The sequence below is a fragment of the Lagopus muta genome, chromosome Z (assembly GCF_023343835.1).
Source record: "Lagopus muta isolate bLagMut1 chromosome Z, bLagMut1 primary, whole genome shotgun sequence".
NCBI lineage: Eukaryota > Metazoa > Chordata > Aves > Galliformes > Phasianidae > Lagopus > Lagopus muta.
In genome coordinates, this window is record NC_064472.1 from 3,233,239 (window position 1) to 3,260,153 (window position 26,915).

The following is a 26,915-nucleotide window of genomic DNA, read 5'->3' on the forward strand; positions in this document are numbered from 1 at the left end:
TGGGTACGACTGAAGAACGTCTTTTTTAAGAAAAGTTCAAAAACAGCACTACAGCTTGCTTCCAACCCTTTGCTCAGACGGACTCAAATGAACGTGCAAAACAACCCCACATCAAGATGCAAAAAGGACAGCATCTAATCTAAACAGTGACTGATACTCCTTTGAACTTTGACCTTAAATCTTCGAGATCCTTTGTGCTTACAATTTTTGAACTGATCACAGGAAATGACTTTAGAATGTGGAAGCCTTTCTCCTAGGCTTGCTTTGTAGTGGCTTTTGGAAAGGTTCCCAAAGACAGCTCTCTTGTGGGCAATTGGACCTTCCCTGTTAAAAGGACTTGGAGGAAGATTAAAATAGCAGTGTTTCGCTTGTACCTTATGCCTGTTAGAAACCACCACACTGGGTGACACAGCAGCAAAGCCACCCTCTATTCCCATGACGATGACGATGGTGTTTCACAAGATTTCTCTTGGACAGCTGCTGAAAACATGGAGAAGACCCCAGACCAGTCCAGCCCCAGCAGACAAGGGCAGTATTTGACTTGCTTATTGCTTGTGGCTTAATTCAAAGGAAGCGTTTCCCTGGGAAAGGGAGAGAAAGAACTACAGTAATTGCTACCAACAGTAAATGTTTATCTCATTCTTTATGTAAAATGTTTTCCACTGGATGCATGCCACGATTCAGACCTGCAATCCTGCCGTCAGCAGGAGACAGGTCTTCTATTTCTAAGACAGAAGATGATGCAAAGAAAAGAAAAATGCTTTGATCATGTCTAGCTAGTCATTTCTGCAGTATGATTAAAGCACGTATATTCATACTTTCATTGTCTTGACACTTAATGGGGAATCAGGAGATGGCACAAAAAAATAGCATGCATTCTGTAAAAATATTTACCTATGTGTGCTGTAACTGTTAAGACACAGAAAGAAGGCAAGACACTGATGGGACACAGGAAAGGAAGAGATCAGTCTGTTTATTCTATTTTCAAATATATATGTTCTTAATTTAAAGTGCAGCACTTAATGTACTTCTTACATTATTTATTATTATTAGATACCAGCTCCCTCTCGGCATATTTATTTTGTTAAATTACACATCTAAAATTAAATACAGCTCCTTGTCAGTGTTTATGTTCTTCTGCCTATTCCTATAATTATTGTTGATAAGGGGTGGCTTTCAAGTTAACAACATGTGGATTGATAAGACAGCCATTATTATGTTACCTGAGTGCTTTTTGGAAAGCTTGCCTCAAGGGCAAATTGTATTTCATCCAGAAAGGGCAGTGCTGAATCCCTGGCTTACAGGCTGCTGCTGAAGGTGATATTTGCTGCATCCAACCAACTGCTCAGGAACTGCTAACTCCTGGGCATTTGAAATCAGTGATTGTGACTGTTTTTGGGGGTGCACAAGGGAGTGCCACCTGTGCTTATTCTTGAGTCGCCAGAAGGTTCCTGCTCCTTTCGCTTCTGCTCTTCTCTTCTGCTTTCTGATGCTCTTCTCTTCATTCTCAGATAGTAGATCCTGTTTGCTTCCGGGTAGGTGACTTTGCAGAGGGGGATTTTGTAGATGTTCGGGTTGTCTGAGGTTAACAGCAAAAAGAGAAGCGCCGAGAAGCAAAAAGGCCAGGTACAGAGTGGTAGTCCAAGCTGGGAGAGGAAGGTGGACAGATAGGTGTGTTTTGGAACCTCTTTTGCACCCAGCTCACATGTAGACATTTCAACTGTCTAAGAAATGACCAAAATCCTACCCTTGTGGTTCTGTAAAACTTGTTCTGAGAATACTGTTCACACACCTTCAGTCCTCAGTGCCCATGAATTACTGGCATTGCATCTGCCCAACAGTCCTGCTCTGGGACCCAGACGGCTCACCTGTCCTGCAGCATGCTGAAACCAAGATTACAGGGAGAAGAACCAGTTGTCCTCTTCCCTAATCCATATCCAAAACAAAAGGTGTGCTTAAAGCAGCCTTTTGCATAGGCCTACATGATATTAAGAGAATGCCACATGAGTATATTTAATGCATTTAAGCTGTTAGTTCTACTTTTTTTTTTTTTTTTTTTTTTTTTAATCATTGTAAGTTACTAAATCAATTTTATTAAAATGTGGGTTTGCTTTATTCTCTCAGATCTTGAAGAAACAAAGCCTGGCACTTCTAGCTTCTTTTCTTTCTTGAATTGCCCAGATACAATGATTCTGTATTTAAGACAGCAATGGCCTTTTTTTTTTTTTTTTTTTTTTTCTTTACTCTTAAATAATTATAGTTCTCATTTCCAGACCAAACTTGAGTCAAAAATTTGAGGGCAGAGTAGGAAAAGCAAAGAAAATTTTAGACCACTGGGATTCATTTTAAAATGTTGGCTGCAGCTTAATATTGCATCTCAAACCATAAGCACTTGCACATCTATGTGCAAATTCCCATTCTGGATTATATGCTCCAGAGGTTTTTGAAGTCATATTGTCAACTGTGGAGTTTGCAGGTGCACGGTCCAGCTGATGCACCATCTATAAGAAATGCTGCTGGCTGCAGCACTCTCATTTTGGTACTGTCAGAAGATGGAGAATTTTGGAGCATTTCCTCAGCATTATATCATGAGCAAATCAGAACACAGTTCACAAAACAAAGCTCACAAAATATTTAAACTTACCACAGATAGTGCATTAGTAAGAGCTGCTCCAGAGTAGGCACAAAACAATGCTGACAAAAGAAGACCAAAGAGTTCAGGATTGTCAAAGAATAGCTCAGCTTTCCAAGGAAATTATCAGAAATAATAAAAATATCCAAATGCACAGTAAATCATTTCATCTTATATGATTAATGTTAGAATTCAACTGTTGGTTAATATGCTCCAATGTTGTGTCTGGCCGTGTGGTCTACAATTGGTCTTATCTGCTCTGTAACGGTGGATGGTGAAAGAAAATGGTTTTGCCAAGAGCTGGTGATGGTAGTATTTCCTTATCCATTTACACAACTTGACCTGTGCGTTGTGGGGATCCCTGAGCAACTGAGAAGGGATGTTCAAATCAAACATGACAAATGGCTGGAGGCTGGGTTAACCTTCATTAGGAATTTCTACACTGTACACTGTTCTTAAACTTCCTGTATTATCTGTTTTTGGCTTTTGCTGGAAGTGGGTGTCTTTGGCTAAATGGATTTTAAACTGAACTTGTACAACAGCTCTCATCCTGTGAAGCAAATCCTCTGAGGATAATTACAATTTTTGAATGGCTTCTATGAATCTCCTGAGTGGATAATTTGTTAAACTTCTGTTCATGGCATAGCTTGTCTCCTTACAAATACTCCTTCCACTGTTTCTAGATGTTTCTCTTTATCAGAAGACTTGTTATCTAGAAGCCTTTACTTCTGCCTTTGTGGTTTGCACCTCCAAGCTCAAATCTGATGCCATGACAGAAGTAACTCTTGGAAAATCAGAATCCCAAAATTGATTCAGAGTTGTCCTGTACTGCTCATGTACTGCATAGATGCAAAAATTTTTTGCTTCCCTTACCATATAAGATACATACCACAAGCAAGGGCCAGCAAATGAGTCTGCCAGGTCAGGGCATAGAACATGCCTCCAATTGCAATGCATGCGAGAGCGCAATTGTAATTGTGTAAGCCAAGGTAGATGCTGTCAAATGGTGCTGCAATACTCAGTGCTACAAGACAAAAAAACAGGGGGCTGAGGTCAGCTATGGGAAGTATTTGCAGGAAGTAAATCTTACCTGTTGGAAATTCAGTCTCTTCCCTATGATATCCAGCCAAATTTACAGCGCTCACACTTGCACAGCGTTCATTTGCAGAAAAAGGGTGAACTCTAAAGGAACTCATTATTTTGGAGCTGTGATAGAACAGCAGTGGTTCAGTGTCAAATGCTTCTTCAGGTAAAATTTCCTACTTACGCCCCATATTTGCTCGAGCGAGTCCCTAGGATATCTGGATGGGAGATTCAGCCAGAGTGCATGAAGGCTTTCTCACTTGGGTTTCTTCCTTGCAGAAAGCTGTGGTCATGTGTGTTGTTTAAATCTCACATGTTCTCATGTCCTGAGTATTGGAGGCACAGTTTTGGTAGGAGTAAGCATAATTTTCCATCTCTTCCTCATGGCTAAAATGCTAAGATTTGCCAAAATGCTAAATGTGTTCTGGTCCCTCCATCACTGCTGTGGAAATCTTCCAATGGGACGGGAGCTGAGGTTTTGCAAAAAAAGCCTGACATCCTAAGTACTTCTGCAGGACTTCCCATATGTATTGGGACTATCACTAAAAACAGCATCATCTTATGTATTGCACAAGACACCTTATTCTTAGGGGCAATACTTTTCCTGCTGTAATGTCCTCAGCTGTCTCCTGTCTCTCATCACCTTGCTTATATTTCCACATATTTTCTCCAGACCCTTCTCTTCTAGTTAAATGTCAGACCTGCGTGAAACTTGTCAAATGTTTTTAACCATATAAATTATGGATCATTTTCTTTAAAACACAAACTCAGGGCGGGTCACATCTTGTAAAAAGCACTTCAGAGCGCAAATCAGAACTTTGTGTTGGACGTCTGAACCTTTGTCAGCCTTTGTAGTTGCCTCAGACTATGCTAATTTTACCATATTTTTCATTAAATTTGCTCACATAAATGGCACTGGTGTTGTTTGTATTCGGGGGTCACATTCATCTTTGTTAAATTAGGATTGTTTCTCTGGTTAGTGGAGTGAGGCTGTGCTCTCTGTTCATCCAGTGGCAGTGGGTTAAGCAAGATGGAACAAACTACCTGCCAGAGTTACAAATTTAGTTCCAAATTTAGAGCTTGTAGAAAACCTGCTTCTGTTCTTCCCTTCACCATGCTGAGTGACCTTTAAAATTAAGACCTTTAAAATTCAAAGACACCTTCAAAAACAGGAGTGCATTCCCTTATCCCATGCAACTGTAAATCCTGGACAGAATCTCATATTGGCTTGGATCAGTGTATTTTCTTAATTGAGATAATGTTGGTGAATATTTCTTACCTGCAAGCATTCCAACTGTAGATCCAATTGCAGCATGTAAGCAAATAAGTGGGGAAGAGATGAATAAAGCAACAAGGAAGATGCCTCCAGTCCAGGGGTTTTCACAGCCGTACACTTGACCAACACCAACTGGGATGGACTGCAAGAGCTGCAATGGCCAGTAGAGAGGGGACATGTTATTGTAGCTCTGAGTGGAGGACACAACAGTTATTTTGTCCAAAGTATTGATTAGAAAGGAAAGGTGACAACCCTGGCTCTGAGAAGGTCTATTGAGTGAACACAGGTTCTTATGTCCTTCAGTCCAGAGTTAGTTTCTTGTTTGGTCTGAATTTCATCAGTCCAATATGGGCTTTTATTTGTTCTGGGGTAATATGATCAGCTTGTGTTTGTTGTGGTTTTGTTGTAAATGACTTTAGTGAAGGAGAAAAACTGTTACTCTCCTAAGCAGTAATCCTGTATTGGGGCTGATTTGAGATTTTAATATAAGATGAAGCATATCTGTTCCTCTTAACGTTTCTTTGAGTGTGTGGATGTAACAAGACAATTTCCAGTGCTAAAGCTGGCCAGAGGAGAATGAGTGTAAATTAATTTCTGCCCCTGTGAGATCATGATGTTTCTTCCCTCTTTTCATGTTTTCATTGACAGTCCTGCTGACATCCTGTTGACCACATTTGGACAGTGAGTGTGCATATTTGGATATACTCGTGTGATAACAGCAGCTGTGGCATGTTTATAGGCAATCTAACTTTGGATGGAGTGAGAGGTTCAGGATCTCTGAGATCTGATCAGTTTCTCTGCTGGATTAGCCAGGACTGCCCCTGGAGCCTATGTGACACTCTCTTGTATGAAATGAACTAAGCCATTTATTTCTGCAAATGGATGCTGCTCAGAATGGGCATATGAGAAATTGCTACCCAGAGATAAATGTCTTCATGCTCACATTTTCAATGAAACAACATAAACGTGTTGGGGTGAAGCTTACCAGAGGCACATTGATTGCAGACCAGGTGATATTGGGCACCGATGCTACAGGCTTGATGAGGGTTGTAGGAAAAAAAAGGTTGTAGTGTCCTGTGGCTGCCAAGTACAAAGTCACCGCAGTATTGAAGGGCAGAGTGAGTACAGGAAGGTCCCATCTACTGAAAATAGATCCCAAAGCACTGGACAGGACTGGACTAAGAATGAAAGGAAAAGAGAAACAAGTACAGCTTGTTCATCATATTTACAATAGTGATTCATCCTACCATTTTGGTCATAAGCTCTGGAAAGTGGATGCCAGTGGTATTCCTTTGGAAACACTAGGCAGTGAATTCCTTCGCATAGCAGATTGCATCTGTCCAATAGTTAGAGAATGCTGTCTGCCCTTTTACAGCAACTATCACACTCATTAGTGGATGTAAGCATATAGTTGAGGAGTCTTCTCACCACATAAGTTACTTTTTGGTCTTTTTTGGTTAAATGGGGCCCAGAAAATATGTGAATGAGAGTGAAGGTCATGTACTTGATGGAAATTGGCTGTATTTTGATGGTTTTATCTGAACTCTGATGATGCAACCGGGCTGAGCCACCCTTACAGTTAGCTTCAGAGTTGCAGTAGGCATTGCGCAGCCTACAGAAATACAACTTAAAGACCTGAACTCTTCAAGAAGCTGGATTCAAGTCCCAGAAGAACATCAGACTGGTTCTAATCTAAAGCAAAACAAAATAAAACAGCAAAACAAACCGGAAAACAAAAGAAACCAATTATTTGGGATTTCAAAAGCAACTTCTTGTGTCCTGTTGTGAAGATATTATCAATGGAAAAAAATGCTTTGTTCTGCTTTTGTTTTCTCAGATAAAGCCTATTCTTTTATGATGAATTTGGTTTCGAGAGCAGTTTAAAGGCTTCCTTGCTCATTGCTGTAGAAAATACCCACCACTTCAGTGAAAACAGTGTCCCAGTTTCTGTGTTGAAATACAAAGCTTCTGCCAGCTATACATCTTGTTAGGAAAAAAAGAAACAATTAAAGAAATTCCGACTTCTAAAGCTGAGATTCAAGCTACTGGTTGAAAGAGAGAATCTCTGAAAAGTCTAATTTTAAAACCTTTCAGCTCTACCCTCGAGCCCTGCGAACTAGAAAAACAGGGAAATGTTTGAATAAAAAGCCTCAGGGAATTCTGGCAGACAAGACAGACTAAACATTCTTGCAACATGTTCTGGATTTTGAAAGAGTGTCTCAGAATGACCTTCGCCGGCAGTGACTAGTGAAATAAAATATTGAAAAATCTGATTTCAAAAGCAGTGAAATGCAGTCATGATTTGTATCTTGTCACTGATGGTGATTAAAATCTGGCTTTTGAATTAATTTCTGTTGAGGCTGTTAAATAGATTCTGCAGTGCTGTTAAGGTCTGTATGTAGAAATGGTAAATATAGTCCTGAAAGGATGCTGTATAGCTTTTGGAACTAGTTGTAGGGAAAAATTTGATTCGTGACTGGTCGCACATCTGAGATGGGAAGGTGGAATTCAGCCTGAAGAAGGAGCTTCAGGTCAGTTCAGCACCTGGGTAAGGGAGCATCATAGGAGTGCTGGGCACAGTGACATCCACCCCAGTGCAATCTGATGAGGTCCATAAATGTGCACTGAAGTAGGGTTGCTTTGTCCTTCAGGTATGATTGATTTTGTTGTTTCACTTGACTTCCTGCCAGTGTGTTTTATTCAATAAAGAGCTTTCTCCAATGCTACCTTGTCTGGAGCTACTGATGTAGGGCACTGTGCAGACAAGACTTGTAATGTGTACAATATTCATATAGCAGAATTCCTCATTCTTTGAGAATTGTCTCTAAGAGAGACGTGACACTTACCAGGCCATGGATATAACTGCCACAGGGGTAAGAAGCCACCAGTAGTAATCTCCCTTATCCGAGTAGACAGCCATGAGCACTCCCACCAGGATCCCATTATAGCCGTGCAGCCCTGATGAAATGGCTGATCTGTGACACAAAGAAATGTTTGCAAAGCAGCAAGCTGTGCAGGAGGTGATCTGCCACAGAGACTTGCTGAAATGCAACTTGAAAATATCCTGGTCCTGGTGAAGGGAGTGTAGAGGCAGGATGGAAAAAGCAGTGAGGTAGTTGCCAACTTTCATTGCAGAGGTCTGTGGAATGCATGATTTTTTAAACTATTATTAGAATCATAGAATCATAGAATGGCCTGGGTTGAAAAGGACCGCAATGATCATCTAGTTTCAACTCCCCTGCTACTTGCAGGGTCACCAACCAGCAGACCAGGCTGCCCAGAGCCACATCCAGCCTGGCCTTGAATGCCTCCAGGGATGGGGCATGCACAACCTCCTTGGACAACCTGTTCCAGTGCCTCACCCCACTCTGTGTGAAAAACTTCCTCTTAATACTTAATTAAACGTCCCTTGTCTCAGTTTAAATCCATTCTCCCTTGTTCTACCACCATCCACCCTCACAAACAGCCGTTCCCCCTCCTGTTTATACGCTTCCTTCAAGTACTGGAAGACCCCAATGAGGCGTCCATGGAGCTTTCTCTTCTCCAAGCTAAACAATCCCAGTTCCCTCAACCTTTCCTCATAGGAGAGGTGTTTCAGTCCTCTGGTAAAGAATGATGATCCAGAAAGCTCTGTGTGATCCAAATTGTATGGGTGTGGTGATAGCAAAACATAATGGCTATCAGGGAGAGAACAGGACTTGCGTTAGGTGACATTATTCTCACAGTGGTGGCCAACTATCCACCTCCTGAACCACAGCTCTGTCCTTACCTGACTTCCTCCAAGTCAAGTGGGGAAAGTGGGTCTGCTGGCTCTAATAGGGTTGAAAACAGGACTACAACCTATCAGCATGCTCCTGATATCATAATGATCATCTCAAAGATCCCACATACCTCTCCTGACTGAGAGCCAGAGCAATTAACGTTGATGTGACAGTTCCAACACAGCCCGTCAGCAGCCACCATGGCTTCTGGATGAAAAGCCCCACTAAAATGATGAGCCCGCTGAGAGGGTTGTTGACAAACATCACTTGAGAGGTGCCTCGCAAGATCCAGTCCACCAGCTGAAACATGAGGGGTTTATCTGACAGAGATAAAATAAAAATGTTGGTGATAAGGCACCATTTCACTGGGACTCCTTCAAAGCACACTCAGCTTGACAGTTGTTTTCTTGCCACAGAATAGAGGTGATGTATCAACAGGACTATAAAAACAGGCTCTGATTTATTGCTGTCTGAGCATATTTTTGCATCTGGCACTTGAAATAACAGGGACTGGGCACTGCTATAGAGTCTGTGGAGGGATTAATAAAAAATGGTTTATTTATGATGGTTAAAAAAAAAGTCTTTGCAGAAGATTCTGCTATAAATTTAACAAGGAGATAGACCCGTTTCTGTGCATAATTCAGATGCAGAGAGGGACAGAGGCAAAGACTGAAACTAGTTTTTGTTTGGATAAGGAAATATAAAAGAAACACTTCTGCTGTTTTATGGAGAAAGCTGGTGACCCAGAACATGGAAAAGTCAGGTGGTAAAATTCTGTTGAGACAGGGTGTGATGCAGGTCCCCATAGCAGAGGTGGCTCAGTGCTCAGATATATGAGGTAGCAGGAATTTGCATGCTTGCTTGCATCATAGTGTAATGTTCAGACTCAGGATGTGGTGGACAGTCCTGTGTAATATCTTTATTCATGGTCTGGATGAGGGGTTTGATTACACTCTCAGTAAGCTTGCAAATGACACCAAGCTGAGAGGAAGTGCTGATCTGTCTGAGGGTAGGAAGGCTCTTTGGAGAGAACTGAATAGGCTGCATTGATGAGCTGAGACCATTTGTACAAACCAGATAAAGTGCCTGGTCCTGTACTCCAGTTAGGGCAAGCCCATGTGACACCATGGGCTTGGGGCAGAGTGGCTGGAAAGCTGTGTGGCCAAAAATGATCTGTAGATGCTAGTCAACAGATGTCTTAATACGAGCCAGCACTGTTCCAAGGTGGCCAAGAAGGTCAGTGGAATCCTGGCTTATAATAATATAGTCACCAGCATCAGGGAAGTGATTGTATATCTGCATGTGGCACTAGTGGGGCTGAACCTCAACTGGTATGTTCATTTCTGGGCTCCTCACTACTAGTAAGACACTGAGATGATGGAGCATGTTCAAGGAAAGTCAGTGAAGATGGAGAAATGTCTGGAACACAAGTCTTACAAAGAGTGGCTGAAAGAGCCAGAAATGTTTAGTCTGGAGAAGAGAAGGCTCAAGGAAGACCTCATCACTCTCAGATCCATTTTGCCATCCACCAGTACCCACAAGTTCTTTTCAGCATGGCTGACCCCAATCCTCCAGCTTGTACTGATAGTGGAGGTTGCCGTAGCCCTGGTGCAAGAACTGCTTGTCTTTGCTGAACATCATGAGGTTCTCCTGTGTTCACCCTCTACTCGAGACTGTCTAGGTCTCTGGATGGCATCCAGTCCCCTCAGGCATGTCAACTGCACCACACAGCTCAGTGTCACCTGAAAACTTACATTTAGTCCCAACGTCAATGTCATTGACATAAAGATTAAAGAGCACTGGGCCCAATCCTGACCCCTAGGGGACACCAGCCATCATCTGGCATTGAACCACTGACCAATACTCTGCAGGTAGTCCATCCATCAAATCCACGTCTTTCCAATTTGAAGAAAATGTTATGGGGGAGCATGTCAAAAGCCTTGCTGAAGTCCAGACAGATGACATCAGTGGCTCTTCCCTTGTCCATTGATGCAATTATGCCACCACAGAAGGCCACCACATTGCTCAGGCAGATATTGCCCCTGGTGAAGCCATTATGGTTATCCTGTATCACTTCCTTCCTTTCCATGTGCCTTAGCATAGCTTCCAGGAGGATTTGCTCATCAGTAGGTCCCTGGGTTCTCTTTTCTACCTTTCTTAAAAAAGGGCACAATATTACCTTTGGTTTTTTTCCAGTCACCAGGGACTTCACTGGACTGTCATGAATTTTGAAATATCATTGAGAGTGACTTGGTGTTTGCACTGGCCAGTTCCCTCAGAACTCTGGGATATATCTTGTTAGGACCCATAGAATTATAGTCAGGTTCCTCAAGTGGTTGTGAGCTTGAGATTTTCTTACAGCAGGAGGAACATTGCTCCCCCAGTTCCCACCTTCTAACCCACTCCACTTGAGGTTTATGAGGTTGTCTGAGGGCACCTCTGTGCAGTAGTCCATGTACAGAAGAGGGTTTTGCAGCACTGCAGTAGCTGTGTTCCCGACCCTTGTGCAAATTGGCTTGAGGACAAAGTGGAAATGGCACTGTAATAGTGTGTGTTATTAAACACAGTGTAAGAATATGAAAAAGAAACTCTGCCCGTGCCTTTCGTTTTCTTAAATATTTGAAATTAATTCAGTTACTCAGTTGATACTGTTAATTAGACACAGAGTGAAGTGCCAGGCTGCTTCTTGAATCTGGGCAATGTCTTATTCGTAACAGCTTCCTACCACCCCCTTCTTTTCCACTTCCCTTCTCTGTTTATTTACAGTTGGGTCTTAAGTTCTGCTTTGTGATAGAGGTAGCTCAAAAAAGAGGAACTCTCAAGGGACCGACACAACTCTGCATCTATTCAGCATCCCCAGGAGAGACATCCCAAAAGGCTGCAGGGTATCTTAAGGGGTGACTGCACATGCATCCCTTTAGAAGTATGTTGCTGTTGATCCAGGAGGTTACAACCAGGGAGTGTCTTCTTTAGAGAAAAATGATTGGACTAATTAGAGATAATTTTTACTAATGCTTGGTATTGAGCTATGAAGCATGTCAGCAATGCTTTTGGGTTTAGGCACTAGTTTTAACTATATTCAAATATCATGAACATGCAGGGGCAGGAAGATTTTCAGGACACCAAGTAATAAAAGCTGTCTATCAAGCTAGAGGTAGCAAGGAGTTAACAAAAAGCAAGAGGAGACATTCCTTTTTGCTAAGGAACCAATCTGGGTCCACAGGGAACAGGTTGCCCAGTGAGCTGGTGGAGTCACTATCCCCAGGTTTTGAAGAAGGGTGAATGCTGCACTGAATGAAATGGTCTTGAGCGTTCACAGGCATGGGTTGATGGTTGGGCTAGATGATCTCAGTGGTCTTTTCAACATCAGTGATTTATGATTCTATGAAACTGCCATTCTCCTGAGCTCCCTGAATGGAGGTAACTCAGCTCACCTCCTCTTACATCTCTCCCTTGGTTGGAGCCGTGCTGCTAACGAACCTTGCCCTGACAGAGGAGCCACAATTTTGCATAGCCTCTCAAAGCTCAAACCCCATAATAATTCAGGGTAACACAGAACATCTGCTGATGTATTGTTCCTGCCTGGACAGTAAACCTTTGAGATCAGTACTTGCTTTGTACTTTATAGGAACGTAACACTCATGGTGCTTATTACTCCCCAAAGGCTGGTAAATACAAAGCCTTTGCCTGTACAGTCAGAAGTCAAGTCCCCATTGCCAGCCCACACATGGACAGGGAGATGGCTACTGATCCAAGACACTTACAGACAAGTCCAAATCCTCAGCTCTGACGTGTGATTCTGGGCATTGCTATGAGGAACATGATGTTAATGACATAACTGATTAAGTGTAAAAGACATCTTTTGCCTGTGCTGAATTATTTGTGCAGCCATGGTAATGGCAGTGAAGTTTCTTTCTCAAGAACAACACAATTTGGGCTAAAGCACCAGAAGTTCATACTGAGTTCAGGCCATGCCTTCTCTGTTATGTCTTAGAAGGTGAAGTGGTCTTGTGGACCAGGATGTATAGTTGGTGATGTATATGTTCCCAGCGTGCTCCTCCAGAGAGCCCCAGCATACCCCTGTGCTTACTTTTCATCCACTCTCCATATTCTTTCATTTCTCCTGTGAGATACTTGATAACTTGGGGCATTTGTTTTCCACTTCTCCCCAGCACGTCCTGGCTTCTTGGCTGCTTCTCTGCACATAGGTTCCTCTCAGCCGGACTTTCAGCCACAACAATTTCTCCAAGATCCATCTTTTTTGAGTAGTGAGAAGAGGAAACTGTAAATCACAAAATCCACGTGTTAGTAAACCTCTTGTTTTGTGCTCTGGCAACCTTCTGCTGTAGTTTAGAGACCCACAGTGACATCATTTTTTAAATAAGGGAGGTTTCGTGGATTAGACACCTGCCTGAGCCACTGCTGAGGACGGTACGAGCTGCCATGAGAGCAATGTAATCTTCCATCTAGAACTTGCTCTAGTTTTCTTCTTTTGGGGATGATGACCATAAAATGATCTAATACTGATATGGAGTTGTGGCGCAGAGCTGCAGTGGGCAAACTGGACATGGTTTGTGTGCCTTGCAGGATCCTAGCCAGGGATCCTCATTCCACATCTGCTTTTCATAGACCACCAAAAGCAAACTGAGGTAGCATCAAAGCCTTGCTCAGAAATTGGCGTCCAGATGTGGCTCTGAGCGAAGATGAGCCCCTTGGCTCAGGGCTGTGGGCTCTTTAATAAGCAGATGAATATACAGGCAGGACTATTTGTTTATAAAATTCCAAAGTACTACAGCAGATCATTAAGAAGATCATTAAGACATAAACCCTTCAGAGAAAACACACTGCTTTGCACCCCAGGGAGTTACACTGTAGATGACATCTGCAAAGATTCTGACCAGTTTGCTCTGATCATTTTGGAGCAGTGTGTCTGGGTCTCTAGATGCTGACCAAGAGCAGATGATACTGCCAAGAGCTTGCCCCATGTTTTGTGGAATGTGGGCCCCACCTTCTGGTGGAAGCCTGGGTTTTGGCAGGTGGCTGTCAGTGCACAGCCTGCACCAGAAGAGTAGAATGAGAAGGGACGCCTAGCTGGGAGCAAAGCTGTTGTGCCTGACAGGCTGATGGTAAAAGTATCCACGGTTCTGGATGCTCTCAGAAGAGGATCCTTGACCACCAGAAGATGTTTTCTTTCATGGAGTACAAATTTACATGCAGCTCTGGAAATACATCCTGCAGTTCTTGCTTCCTTGTGCTTTGGCTCTCTCTGCTGGCAGCACAGCTCTTTGCAGTGGCCTTTGAACACAAGCCTCAGCCTGGGGCTGTAGATTCAACATGTATATGTAAAAAAACAGCACTGTTTGCTTGATCCCATGGGTAAGGAGGATTATAAGAAGCACATGGAGCAACTTTTAGGATCTCCAAGTCACAAGATGCATCAGTAAAGCAAAGTTAGTGGCCCCTTAGCTATGAACAACATCCATAACCAACAACAAAGCGCAGCTGTAACCATCAGGGAGAATAAGTACTGAGAAGTCGTGTCTGCCTTCTCAGCACCTGAGTATCTCACGTTCATTTTGAACATCACCATCCGAAAAACAGTTGGCTTTTACAAAGGGGAAACATCACTGCAGAGCATATAAAGTCCAGATTTACAAGACTGCACTGCTTAATTCCCACTGAAATTGAGATGTGGGACCTGGATGTTTTTAAAAATTCTTTCCCTCTCTCACATAATTTAACTATTAGGGGTTAAGTGCAAAGCAGTCATGTGAGAGCCTTTTGCCATCAGTGCAGAGGAAAGCTAGTACCTCAGGAGAGTGATTCATGTCACTTTTCTCATATGCCTATATTAGATGTGAATAAGGGGGTGCCTCTCTCTGGCAGGAGATTGCCGGAGGGAGATTGGCTGCTGAACTTTGAGGACTATTTTTAGGTGAGAGAAATTCCAGCCATGGAGATTTTTGCAAGGTCAACCATCATGTTTATGGAAGAGGGATCTGCAGTCCCAGGACAGTGCTTTAAATCACCAGGCCATCTGCAACATGCCTGCAATCTGCATCAAAGCTCAGGAGCTAGGAACCAGTTCTGGTCATGTGATTCTCATTTCTCTATATATCAGAGGGGAATTAAACCTCTATTTGCAAGGTAGCATGCTCATCCACTTCACAGGGGAAGGCAGCCTGGGAGGAGATGGCTGAAATTCCCAAATTTTTTGGAAAAGGAACAGTGCTAAAAAGATAGGAGGATACTAAAATCATCCGCACTGCCACAGCAGTGAGCTGTAGGGCTTTGCAGCAGTGCAGCCCAAAGGGATGGAGAAGGTCCTAGAGGGCTGTGATGGGCACAGTGATCCCTGCAGCACACTTACCCTGGAAAAACATACTTTGCATTGAGCACCTGTCAAGCAGCAGACATGTGCTTCGTGCTACAGGCTCCAGGAATAATAGAGAAATCGTTTGAACAGTTAGCTAATTAGGGCTAACGAGAGCCTGAATCACTTATGGCACACCTACTGCTGATGGGGAATTCCTTGAGAAAAAGGCCTTTTGTCAGCAAACACTGATTCATCACTGTCCTTAAAAGACATCCCTCTTCTCAGGAGCATCTGTCAGGCCGTAAGGTCATGCCTAGCAGTTGTGATTCATCTCTGGACCTACCTGTGTCTATTCATTCCCAAGCAGACTGCTGTTCTACCATGCTTTTGGGGTGCAGGACAATGATAGCATAGAGCTTTGCATTTTTAAGCTTCCTAGAGTAAACATGGGCTTTTCTACTGGAGAAAATATTCATGGTATTGCACCCTCATTAAGCCAGCAGATATTCTGTAGACCCGCAAACAAATAATAGTACAAGGTGGCTGTGAACAGTGGAAGGGTGCATGATCCAGGGGGGGTGAGTAACCCATATTATTTGAAACCTCCTTCTGATCAAGATGTACCTGGAGATTCAGCTGCACATCGTGTGCTCATTTCTGATTATTGCAGGGAGATGAGCATTACGCTAAGGCAGCTGAGACCAAACCTGAGCAACTGGTTTTTCCTTCTTCACTGGTATGGTGAGCAGGTGCTGTAAACTCTCCCATTTGAATGAAAATCCTGGCTCTAAACAAGTACTGAATTTGTGTGTCCACCATCAGGATGCAAATCTTTCATTGTCATGCTTTCTAGCTTGGGTAGGCAGTCACCCAGGCTAGAAATGTCAATCCTTTCTGGCTTGAATCCCACAGTATCACCTGCCTCCAAGATGTGCAAAATGAAAGGAAATCAGTAGGGGAGCTGGGAGGGCTGAGTGCATAGAGGTGACTAAAGAAGTGTTGACTTCAAGGGACGTGGCCTCACAAGGGTTTTTGAAAAGAAGCAGTTTGTAAAGGCGTGTTGCTCACAGCAGAAGCCATAAAGAAATGGAAAGGAAATAGACTGTACAGCTAGAGGGCAAAACTTTGGGATGGTGACAGAATGCTTGGCTGACTTGTAATGACTTTACTAAGCAAAGCTGTACCAGGGATCAGTCCGTGACACTGGAAATAAACGGAGAAAGCAGGGCATTTCAGAACAGCCATGAGGTTGAATGTAACACGCTTGCAGAGAGCAGGTACAAAACACTGTGTTGGGTTTACATGGCAAGGTTTTGGTAGCAGCTGTGTTGCAAAGCTGGCCTCTGTAAACAGAGCACAAAAGCTGCCCTTTTTCAGCTTAGAGGAGAGAGAGTGAGAGCAGCGCAGTGGAGCTTAGCTGCCCATCAGGATAAAATTACCAGACAGTCAGACCAGGTAGATAAGACAGGCACAGAAATCCTATGTTCTTATCCAAGACACCTAAATAAAACAAATCAGCAGCAATGGTAATAATAATAATAATAATAAACAACAAACAGATCAACCCAAAATAGTAGGGTAATTTTTTTTCCTGTCACTGGCATTAAATAAAACCATGTTCCATAGCAGTTCTGTCATATCTGTACAAACACAACCACCATGAAAAAATTAGCTATTGGGATAGTTTTATGGGGTAAAATGACTCTTACATCTGTGGTTAGATGCTTTTATCTGAGGATGTGGTCTTGTAGACGTTCTGTATCTTTCTTTCCTGGTTCTGTATGGAATAAAATGCAATAACTTTCCTTCTCTCCAAGGCAATCCTTTACTGCTTCCTCTTTTCCCTCTTTTGCTGTGGTGTCTCCTAATCTGCCAAACAAAAGGACGAAGTTTAGTCAATGGATTGTCCTAGCATACTGAGTAAGTAGTGCCCGTGGCACCATTTGTGCATGGTTTGTACGAATACACACATGTGCATGTGTAACTATGGAAGATGGTCTGCCTTCCAGAGCTCCAAAATGATGCCAGTAGAGTGGAACTCCTCCTGACTCTCTTTAACCATGTAAAACCTTACTTTTTTTGCTTTTTCTACAGTCAATATGGAGAGGTGAACTCCCTTTCAGAGACACCTATCTCATCCCTTTAGTGATACAGTGAGATTAAGGTGGGGCTTGTGTTGCTAACCATGGAGATTTCCAGCATAAGTCTCTACCTCAGCAGCTCAATTGGTCTCCCTTTAGCTAGTCAATACATGGATCTAGAGCATGATTCACACTCTCCTGTCCTGTACAGGTGAATCATATTGTAAACTCTGTAGCATTTGGGAAAGACAGACAGCTCAGGTGCAAACAGCTGCACTGCATATGTGGAGGGAGAGGGATGATGAATCTCAGCAAAGCGACTATACCAATGTCACTTGGGAAATTTGAGATATCAAACAAGGATATGTTAAGATTTGAATCCAGTGTCTAGTGTATAAAGAATTTTCGAAACACAGTATTTTTTTTTTTTCCTTTTTTTCCCCTAATAATAAAAGTAGTTAGACCAGGTAGATATTTTAAGACACAAAAATGCTGGTTTCTTGCATATGGTTTCAGTTATAAAACCAGAGGGGAAAACAAATAGAGAAAATATGAAATATAAACACCATCGCTTCTAAACAGAATGTTTTTCAAAGGTTTCCATGAGGTGTTGGCTGCTCTGCAAAGCAGACTGTAAAACAACTTTACAAGCCACATTTATTCTAAGAGCTCCACTTATTGAAGTACAATTCAAACTCTTGTTCTGCGGGCCAAGTCTCATAAATTAAACACTTGTCCAATAACACATACCTCTCCACTTGGATCCTCTGTTTCTTTTTGGCTTTGTGGGTCTATGTCTCTCCCTCCCTCTCTTTAAAAAATCCTTTGCGAGTGGGAACAAAAAAGGGTCTGCTTGTTTCAGGAATGAATTTAAGAAACAGGCGAGGAAAATAAACATAAAGAGAGGAAAAACAAGCAGGTCAACTTTTAAATTTAGCTAACCGAGGCTTTCGGTCCATTATTTTACATCGTGATGACACTGATTTAAAGGTAGGGTGAAAACTGCAGCGTGAAGCTACACAGTGTTAAATGCCTATGTGATGAGGCCACATTGCACAAGGAGGTGGGTTTGGAGGGACTAGAAGAGGGACCTGGAGCTGGATGGCAGGTTGGATCTGTGCCCTGCCTTCAAACATAACTCAATTTTGCTGTGATCAGCCTTCTTTCAAGGGATGATGGCCTTAGAAATGTGATCCTAAGCAGGGCCAGATTTTTCTTAGAAGGGAAGGGACAGCCCCACTGAGCTTTAGCTGGAAAACTGATAGGGATGGTCTGAGATGTTTTCCATCCTGTCTGACCTCGAGTAGGAATGGGTCCGTGCTCAGGAAAAGTCGTGCTGCTGGGCTCGCTACAGCTTCCCATTCCCATCTTTTTGCCTTCTACTCTCTGTCATCACTCTAAATCCTGCAGATATTTTTTGTATGATGTCTTTCTTTCTAAGCCCTATTTTATTTTTCACCCAAGAAGCTAGAGATCTCATCTCATCTCCCTTTGTAGCATTTCTAGTTTAGCACATCTGTCTCTCTGGTCTTGACAGTCATTCCTGCCTTTTGTATCCCTATTTTAATAACTTTCTCTTTGATGCAGCCCACTGTATTTCTCCTTCTCATTGACTGAATGCTTTGCTCTCAGAAACAGTCATTGCTCTGTCTCACCAGTGGGGAAATGTTAATTTCTGCACCCAGCTGACCTGTAAAGCTTACTCAGTTTTGCCATAAATATTTTTAAAGGACCATGGAAATATAGACTGATTGAGGTTGGAAGAGATCTTTGGAGGACATCTGATGAAAGCGCATTGCCCAAGCAGGGTCACCCAGTAGTCCCAGGATATGGCTGGACAAAACTTAGGTGTCTCAAGGGGGAATACTTTTTTTCTGGCTGGGATGCTACAACCAATGAAAATGAAAGAAAGAGTGAGGAAGGAAATATGTTTTAAGGATATTTCAGTGTGGAAGAAACAGATTTAGTTTTGCCACTGTGCCAGGTGGTCTTAGGATGTCTTTTTGTGCTGCAGTGAAGCTGGAGCAGTTTTGTGCTCTGTCCTGAATGCTGAGCTATGAGGACATTGCCCTATATAATTGATGGTGGTTAAGAGTGATGATGACTTCTTAAGCTGTCACAGAATCATAGAATCATAGAACAGCTTGGGTTGGAAGGGACCTCAAGGATCATGAATCTCCAACCTCCCTGCTGCATGCAAGGCTGCCAACCTCCATATGTAATACTAAACCAGGCTGCCCAGGGCCCCATCCAACCTGGCCTTGAACACCTCCAGGGATGGACGGGGCATCCACAGCCTCTCTGGGCAGCTGTTCCAGCACTTCACCACTCTCATAGCAAAGAACTTCCCCCAAACATCCAACCTCAATCTTCCCTCCCTCTACTTAAAATCATTTTCCCTTGTCCTGCTGCTATCTTGTAAAGAGTTGATTCCACTCCTGTTTATAGGCTCCTTTTAGGTACTGAAAGGCTACATTGAGGTCACCTCGCAGCTTTCTCTTCTCCAGGCTGATCTTCAGCAGCAGGACTGCCTGAGGTACAGATGGCTTTTGTGATATCTCTGTGCCTACTTACGTGACACTGTATGGTGAACCCTGGAACATCAATGGCATGCTGGAGTTGGAGGATCTAGGTCTTCACCACTGACCTATTGGGCCTAAGTGATCTTTGACCTGCCTGAAATTCAAGGTGCTTGTGCAGAATATATCTTTAAGAAGCTGTACATAAACTGACCAGAGGTGGCTAGTTGCTACACCTGTAAACATTTCTGCTGGCATCAGATCACCTGCACGAGTCAGTAGGAATGGCAAAAGAACTCTGCGAAATGTGCTGCTGTTTTTTTGGCAAGCATGAAAGGATCAGACTTCTCTCCAGCAAAACTTTGCCTGTAAATATTTTAACTGCAGAAACAATTGCATGGTTGCTGATATTGCTGGGCCAGTCCAGCTGAACACTGGACTGTCTTTAACAACGTGTGGTAAACCACAGTTTGTAATGTGCTCGCAATGAATAAAAGTGCCAGCACTTGGCCAACATTTGGTTAAAACTTGAAACAAAATATGCAGCATTTTAACAGGGTAACTGTAAAGACATTTCTCCATATACTTCACATCTCTTAGTGTTTAATAGAAAGTTAGCAGGGATTTTCTTTTTTAGATAGCAACAATTTATTGTGTGTTTCCCAGGTAACTACAACACTGCAAACCTTCCCTGAAAACTCCCCTGGGATTCCTGCAATGTTAGTGAGCATAATGAATGGTAAATGCAAAGCAAACCCATTGAATCGCTCTATTTTAAATTCTGGCAGAGACATAATTTCCCACAGTTCATAAACATTTACAAAAAAGGAGTTTACATGTAGAAAAACAGTTGTTTTTATCACTCAGATCAAAGAATACATTTATCAGGATGTATGGGTGCACTTTCAGCCAGCTTTTGAGGAGCTCAGGTGACAGTCTTTAAGAAGCTTCATAGTCTAATACCGAACCTTTGAAGTCTGCAGCTTTGCTCACCTGGAAATACAGACATCAATTCTGCTCTCTGTTTTGCATGAGTCTGAAGTTTACACTTCAAAGATCATAGATGACAGACCAAATTTCCCAGGTTGCTCACAGCACTGGAACTTATCAAATAGAATAAAATGGAAAAATAGGGCGCATTACAGGATAGAAGGCTTTGTACCCAATCCCACGCAGCCATCTTGCTGCTTGGGAGGCAGTTGGATGGCACTTGAGCCCTGGGAATGTGGACTTATACCTTTTGAAAGTTCAGCAGAAGGATTCCCTTAGTGTTAGTGATATTGCATCAGGCCCTGAGATGGAGGAAGCAGAAGAGCAAGGGCTGCAGATAACAGCAATGCAGCTGCCAAGGGTCCTGGCAGACCCTGGCACCACTCCATGGTCTGCCTTAAATTGCAGCAACTCAAGTCCAGAGTTTACTGGATGTTGTCTGGTTTTCATCTCGAGTTTTATTCCTCGGTAGTTAATAGAATCACACTACTATAAGTGAGAGAAGGGTCATACCCATCAACCCCAGTGGAGCAGCTCTGTGTTTGTGTTGTTGTATACTGAGAGCAGATGGAGGCAAGTATGCGCTGCTGGATCAGCGCATGTCTGCACCTCCTTATGTTGTGACTGAATCTATACTCTGTATCTTTGTTATGAGGCATATCCACCTGGAGTCTCAGTGTTTCAAGAAAGGCTGGCATTTTGGGAAGGCCTGAGGAATTTAAAAATGGGGTGTCCAAACCCCTCCTTTTATAAAGCCCCTAACAAGAAGAATACAAGTTATGATTATTTCGTTTTCAAAATTTTTCATTTTGCTTTAATCCTCTAAAAAAATGTGATGCATCTGTAATATCAAGTTACAAATAAAATGAACTGTGGTTTCAAAATGGGGAAATGGTGCACTGCAGGCTGAATAGCATTAGAGATTTTCAGGAGAGAATTTCTGTCTCCTGAGATTTCCACATTTCTGTGGAGTTCTTTGCTTTGTGGCCACATTTTTCTTTTTCCCTGTTTGGTTCTTTGTTACTCTGCTGAGAGAACTGCAATTTCGTATAACTGAGACATCAAATCACACCATCAGAAGATGTCTCTGGCATATTTTGGTTGCCAATGTATTTGTGTTGAAGTAGGATGCTCCATTCACACACAGAGGATCTTGTAAGGCTGAAAGCACATGAAACCTGATTAAACGATGTTTCTAATTAGAGGTGAGTATTATCTCTCAGAAATACAAGAAGTTTTTAAATTGAATTTGAGGGCTGAAAGGGTCAGATGACAAATGCACAAATTAGTTTAATCTTAATTCTTCTTTGAGTGGAGCACGTGATCCAGGAACTCTGCCACAGCAAAGCTTTTAAATGGGGGATTTGTGGAGGAGGTAAAGGAAATTTTCCCCCTCCTTGCAGAAATGCCAGGAAAATTGTTCTTTGGGTGTTTTTAACAGTGTCTTGGCCGTGGTGGGAGCTGGGGCCCATAGGAGTGACTCCTACTGGGAGTGGGATGAGTGCCCATGATACAGGGGAAGAATTGAACTAAGATTTGTGCAGGGATATATTTTAGCTGAAACACCGATGCTTGTGAGGAAAGGGATGGGACAGAAAGAAGAGCATTTAGCCAAGCTTCCTCCTAAGTTTCATTTATAGATGTTCGGGTATGTTCGGGTTGGATGTCCAAAGAAGAAAGGCTGGAGAGCCAGGATAAGGATTAGGTTGATGTATGCCTCATCCAGAAGAAAGATGTATGACTATCCAGATTACTGATAGGAGTTAGGATGTGTGTGAATAGGGAAGCAGAGACAAAGCCATGACACGGTTCATACACAGTTATTCATTGGCAAATAGGTGGAAATGCAGCACTGGTGCCTGAGTGAGATGTGTTCCCAGCTTCACCCTATGTGAATAATGCCCACTTCTCTCTCATTGTGAGCGGGTACAACATTTTGGGGCTCATCCTTGGGGTAGGCAGCGTGCATTGCCTGAGATTTGTGGTTAGTTGCTCCTATAGGAGAGCTTTGGAAGAACACAGATGCAGATATTGGGAGTTTAGGAACTAAATTTATTGGGAGTTTAGGAACTAAATTTATTTGCTGAAGTTGTTTGCTTTTTTTTTTTTTTTTCCAAATTAAAATACAATTTGAAATTTCAGAAATTGCTTAGTGCAGATTTCTTCAGAATTTGTACCTTTTTCTAAAACAAAATTCTGTGTTCTTGCTTTTGTGTGCTTGTAAGAAGACCAGTGGGGTGACAGCTGTGAAAAAAATTGCCATAGAATGGGAAGTAGAGTTGAATTTTGTTATCTCCGTTGATTTGGTTGCCTTATTCTGATTTCGGTCTCCATATATATTCCTAGCAGAGGCTGGTCTTAGATAAGGGATGATAACCTTTATGAAACTGGTGATTACACAGCTACGGTTATTTTCAAATTTGCTTCTTCTGAGAATTGGGGAATATTGGTATCACTTTATTTGGTATTAAGCTCTATGTGATATTAAGCTCAATTTTTCTGTGGTGCTTTATGTCTTTTTCCTTCTGTGTCTTATTGTTCAAGTTACTTTTATAGGACTTGAAAGAAACGCTGCAGATCCAAGCTTATAGCTGAACTTTGGCATGACTGTGAAGGAAAATATAAAGTTTGCATCAGCTTGTTATATTCGCAGTGAATTTTCACATGGAGGAATATGCCTTTTCTATAGCCAAGGTTAGATTTAGTGCTAGGTTCTATTGTAATGCTTGATATGCACATTTTGTTTCAATGAAGACTTCCAGTTGTCTGGAGGAAATGTCTAACTAGTGTCAGTTTATATAATCGCCATATTGTTGGGCTTGTGTGGCCTTGAGTGCCTTGTTGACAGCCAGTGCTTAGGTAATACAGGGTTGTGAGACTAAAGGATGCATAATGAGTCTCATAATATAAATTTGCCAGTTGTACTGAGGCCAGCACAAAGGTTGGGATTAGTTTGGAGGGTCATGAAAAGTTGAATTGGAAAGCCAAGGGTTTGGCTGTAGTTTGCCAGCTGCAGAAAAAAAAAGCTGAGAGCTGCTTCCCCTTGGTTTGAATCCCTTAGTCTGAATGCTTCATCTGGAGCCAAAGTCAGGGTTAGATTTGGGGTCAAGATGTACCAAGGGTCCTTGTTATGCACCAAAATACCTTTCCCAAAAGCTGCTCTGGGACTTCCTGTGTTTCTAGGAAGAGCTGAAATGCTATGGTTGACACCGCCAGTGAAAGAAACACACTATAAATAATGTTGAACTCGACATCAGCTATGTCATCTCTGAGCCACAGATTATGTTTTCTACATCTACGGTATAAGCAAAACCTCATGATAGATCCTCATATCCCATCTTGAGTAAATACTGCTTTCTAGGCTGGGCAGTGTGAGTTTCATCCTCTGCTGTGTCCCTGGCAAAGCCACATAATCCACTCATCCATTTTTACCATCAAAATTCCTACCTCACAAGCTACCAGAGGGATTTTAGTGAAGAATTTAGAGCATCTTGTCTACAACGCTCATGAAAGAGCAACGTATCATTTTGTTTTGTGCTGTGAGAAGAGAGGAAAAGGTTTGATTTCCTGCTCTGTCCCTTTCTTGTGATATAGAAGAGAAAAAGATGCACTTTATTGTTAAAAAAGCCATTTCAGTCACTCAATTTCTACCATTAACAGCTGTATTTAGCAGAGTAATTTGTCAGAAGAAAGCAAAGAGGATCAAATGCAGGGAGGGGAAATCAAACTGTTATGGTTTGGTTGTTTTTTAAAGCCTACTTTAGCTAAATTCAGTGATAATTTTTCAAAGGAGAAATATGCTGCAATAAAACATTTATTGTGTTTTTGTGCTTGTTTTCATCCCTTTGAGAGAAACGAAACAATTTCTGACTCATCTAATGCTATTTTTTACTCATACTTTTGTCAGTTCAAGCATTAAAAAGTAAAATCAATTATTCACACAGTTCTCATTATAGATTATGCTAGAGGTAGAAGTTGTAAGATAGCTCTTTGGATGGCGTGACTGAATACCATTCAAGAAAGCTTGGTTTAAATGGACGTTGGCAAGATTCTTAGTAAGTATGTGAATGATTAAAGAAAACCAGACATTTGCAAGTTAAAAGAAGAAGAAATCTCTCTGTGTGAAAAGACCTAAAAGACACATGTGAGAACTCATCTGCATGGCTGGAGCTCAGACATTTGGTGGAGAATTGTTGAGACCTGAGGCACAAAAAGAAAGATGTTTGGGCAGCAGAAGCCAACTTGGAGGCTGTAGAGTGATTTGTTTCTGTTTTCTTGTATCAATTTGAAAAGTCAAGTCAGCTTTACAGCTCTGAAATAAACACAGTTGGGAGTTTATGTGAGTTCAGGATGGCGTAATTTGTATGTTTTGGACATGCTAGGGTAAGGAGAAAAAAACATTTGCAGCCAATTTGCCAACATGTTCCTCATCTGACATATCGACAAGTTGGTTGAGGTAATGGGAGAGATAAGTGTTTTAAGTTGTAAATACTTAAGAAGCTGAGAATCTGGAAAAAGGAATTAGTTTAAAAGTACAGCAGCCACTTACAGCCAGATTCAAAGGACGGTTGGAGGGGACTTGTAAATATGTCAGTGCCCACCATACTGTCATGTCCTGCTTGAAACTTGGGGCAAGAGATGTTTAACCTCTGACTAATTGACCTGCACAAAGAAGAGGGCAGGCAGGGGCCAGAAATGCACGTGCTCTGGACTGCATACAGCTGCCCAGATGTTCATCCAACCTAGCAGCTGCCTCTCCCGGTTCTCCTGTCCTGGGGCACTGGCAACTGCAGCAGCTGATTGAGCTGCTCCTGGCTGCCATTGTCCTGGGATGAGGTCTGCTTGGAAAATAGTTCTCCTCTGTTGTTTTCCAATGAAAGATGGAAGAATTGCCTGTTTGTTAAGTGAGCTGAGATGTAGGAAAAAACGGTGTTGTTGACACTAGTGTTACCATGCCTGCATTTAATTCATGTCGTGAGCACTCAAGAACCCTGGGGTTGGATAAAGCTCAGGGTCTGTCCAAAGCTCCTGAATTTGCTTGTGATTCAAAGATGCTGGGTCCTTGTCCAAACTCCAGTGAAGTCAGAGGAAGTATGGGTTGCTCTGATGTCCTCTGACAGCTACTGGAACGGGCCATGTACTGAACTGGAGCTTTTGGATTTTTATCAGTTTTAAAAACAGATTGATATGAATCATGATAATAGTGGGTTTGTACACCTTGCCTTTGGCAATTAATGAAATCACGTGCAGAACTGCAGCCTTTATGTGTCTGTAGATTTCTCATCTGTGACACAAAAACTGAAAAGCATCAAAACTTTCAGACATTTATTAACACAGAGTGATTTTTTTTCCAGTTTTTCATATCTTTGGGCTTTTTGATCATGCTTATTCATCCCGTGCCTTAGGCATCAGCTGGCTCTAGAAACAGTCCTATCCTAGCCTTAGAAAGGCCTGATAAGATGCTCTTGTTTTCTGTTTTACAGGAGGGAAACCTGCGAGTAGGACCATTTAAGGCTGGCATGTTTGCTTGTGATTGTGGAAATATTTGTAATTGAGCATCTTAACTGTCACTGTGATTTTATGATGTTTGTATGTGTGGTTTAAAGTCCGTCGAAGTCAGCAGAAGGCAGGGAGGCTTAGCAGCAGGGAAAATCAAGCCATACACATTTGAGTAGATTTCAACCTACCGCAAGGCTGCTCCTGTATTTACAGAGTATTTCTGAAACACAGAAAAGTAGCTGATGAAATGCACATAGGCAAACGTTGATAAGTATCCCATAAAGCCTCGCTTTAGAAGTTTAAGTGGGGTTAAAGCATCCGAGCAGTCTCATGTAAAGAATGAAATTGCTGGAATTTCAGTGTTGCTATTGGTAAAATGGATTTCAGATTTTTATTATGCAATCAAAATACTTGAATCACCATTTGAACTAAATGAAAGTTTACTGTGTGTGCACATAATTGTTTTTCCTGCTACCTATTGCTTGATTGGGGTTGGGTAAGGTTAGCGAAGGAATTAAATTAATTTTCTTTGAAAGTTATGCATTATGAAGTAAGAGGTATAAAAGTTACATTACACATGGCAAATGTCTCGAGGGTTTCGTTTATAGACTTGTTTATATATTCATTTTAATGTTTATTACTTTCTCAGTGTCATTTCCACTTTTGCATCTCCATACTCATTACACTTTTATTATCTCTTTTATAAAATCAATGGCCGCAAACCAGAGAATTTTGTTGTTGGAAGAAATAGGTGGAAA

The 26,915-nt window shown here is 42.1% G+C and overlaps 1 protein-coding gene across 1 annotated transcript; it reads right to left on the reverse strand.

Moving 5' to 3' along the window:
* Positions 1 to 1,376: 1,376 nt before the first annotated feature.
* LOC125686703 (urea transporter 2-like) lies at positions 1,377 to 16,926 on the reverse strand. The gene is made up of 9 exons (XM_048931028.1): positions 16,778 to 16,926; positions 12,843 to 13,034; positions 8,883 to 9,072; positions 7,838 to 7,966; positions 5,977 to 6,169; positions 4,995 to 5,142; positions 3,522 to 3,656; positions 2,645 to 2,694; positions 1,377 to 1,646 (listed from the first exon to the last, which is right to left on the reverse strand). Exons 2-9 carry the CDS (start codon positions 13,006 to 13,008, stop codon positions 1,377 to 1,379), a joined length of 1,281 nt encoding a protein of 426 aa, XP_048786985.1. The 5' UTR covers positions 13,009 to 13,034; positions 16,778 to 16,926.
* Positions 16,927 to 26,915: the final 9,989 nt, after the last annotated feature.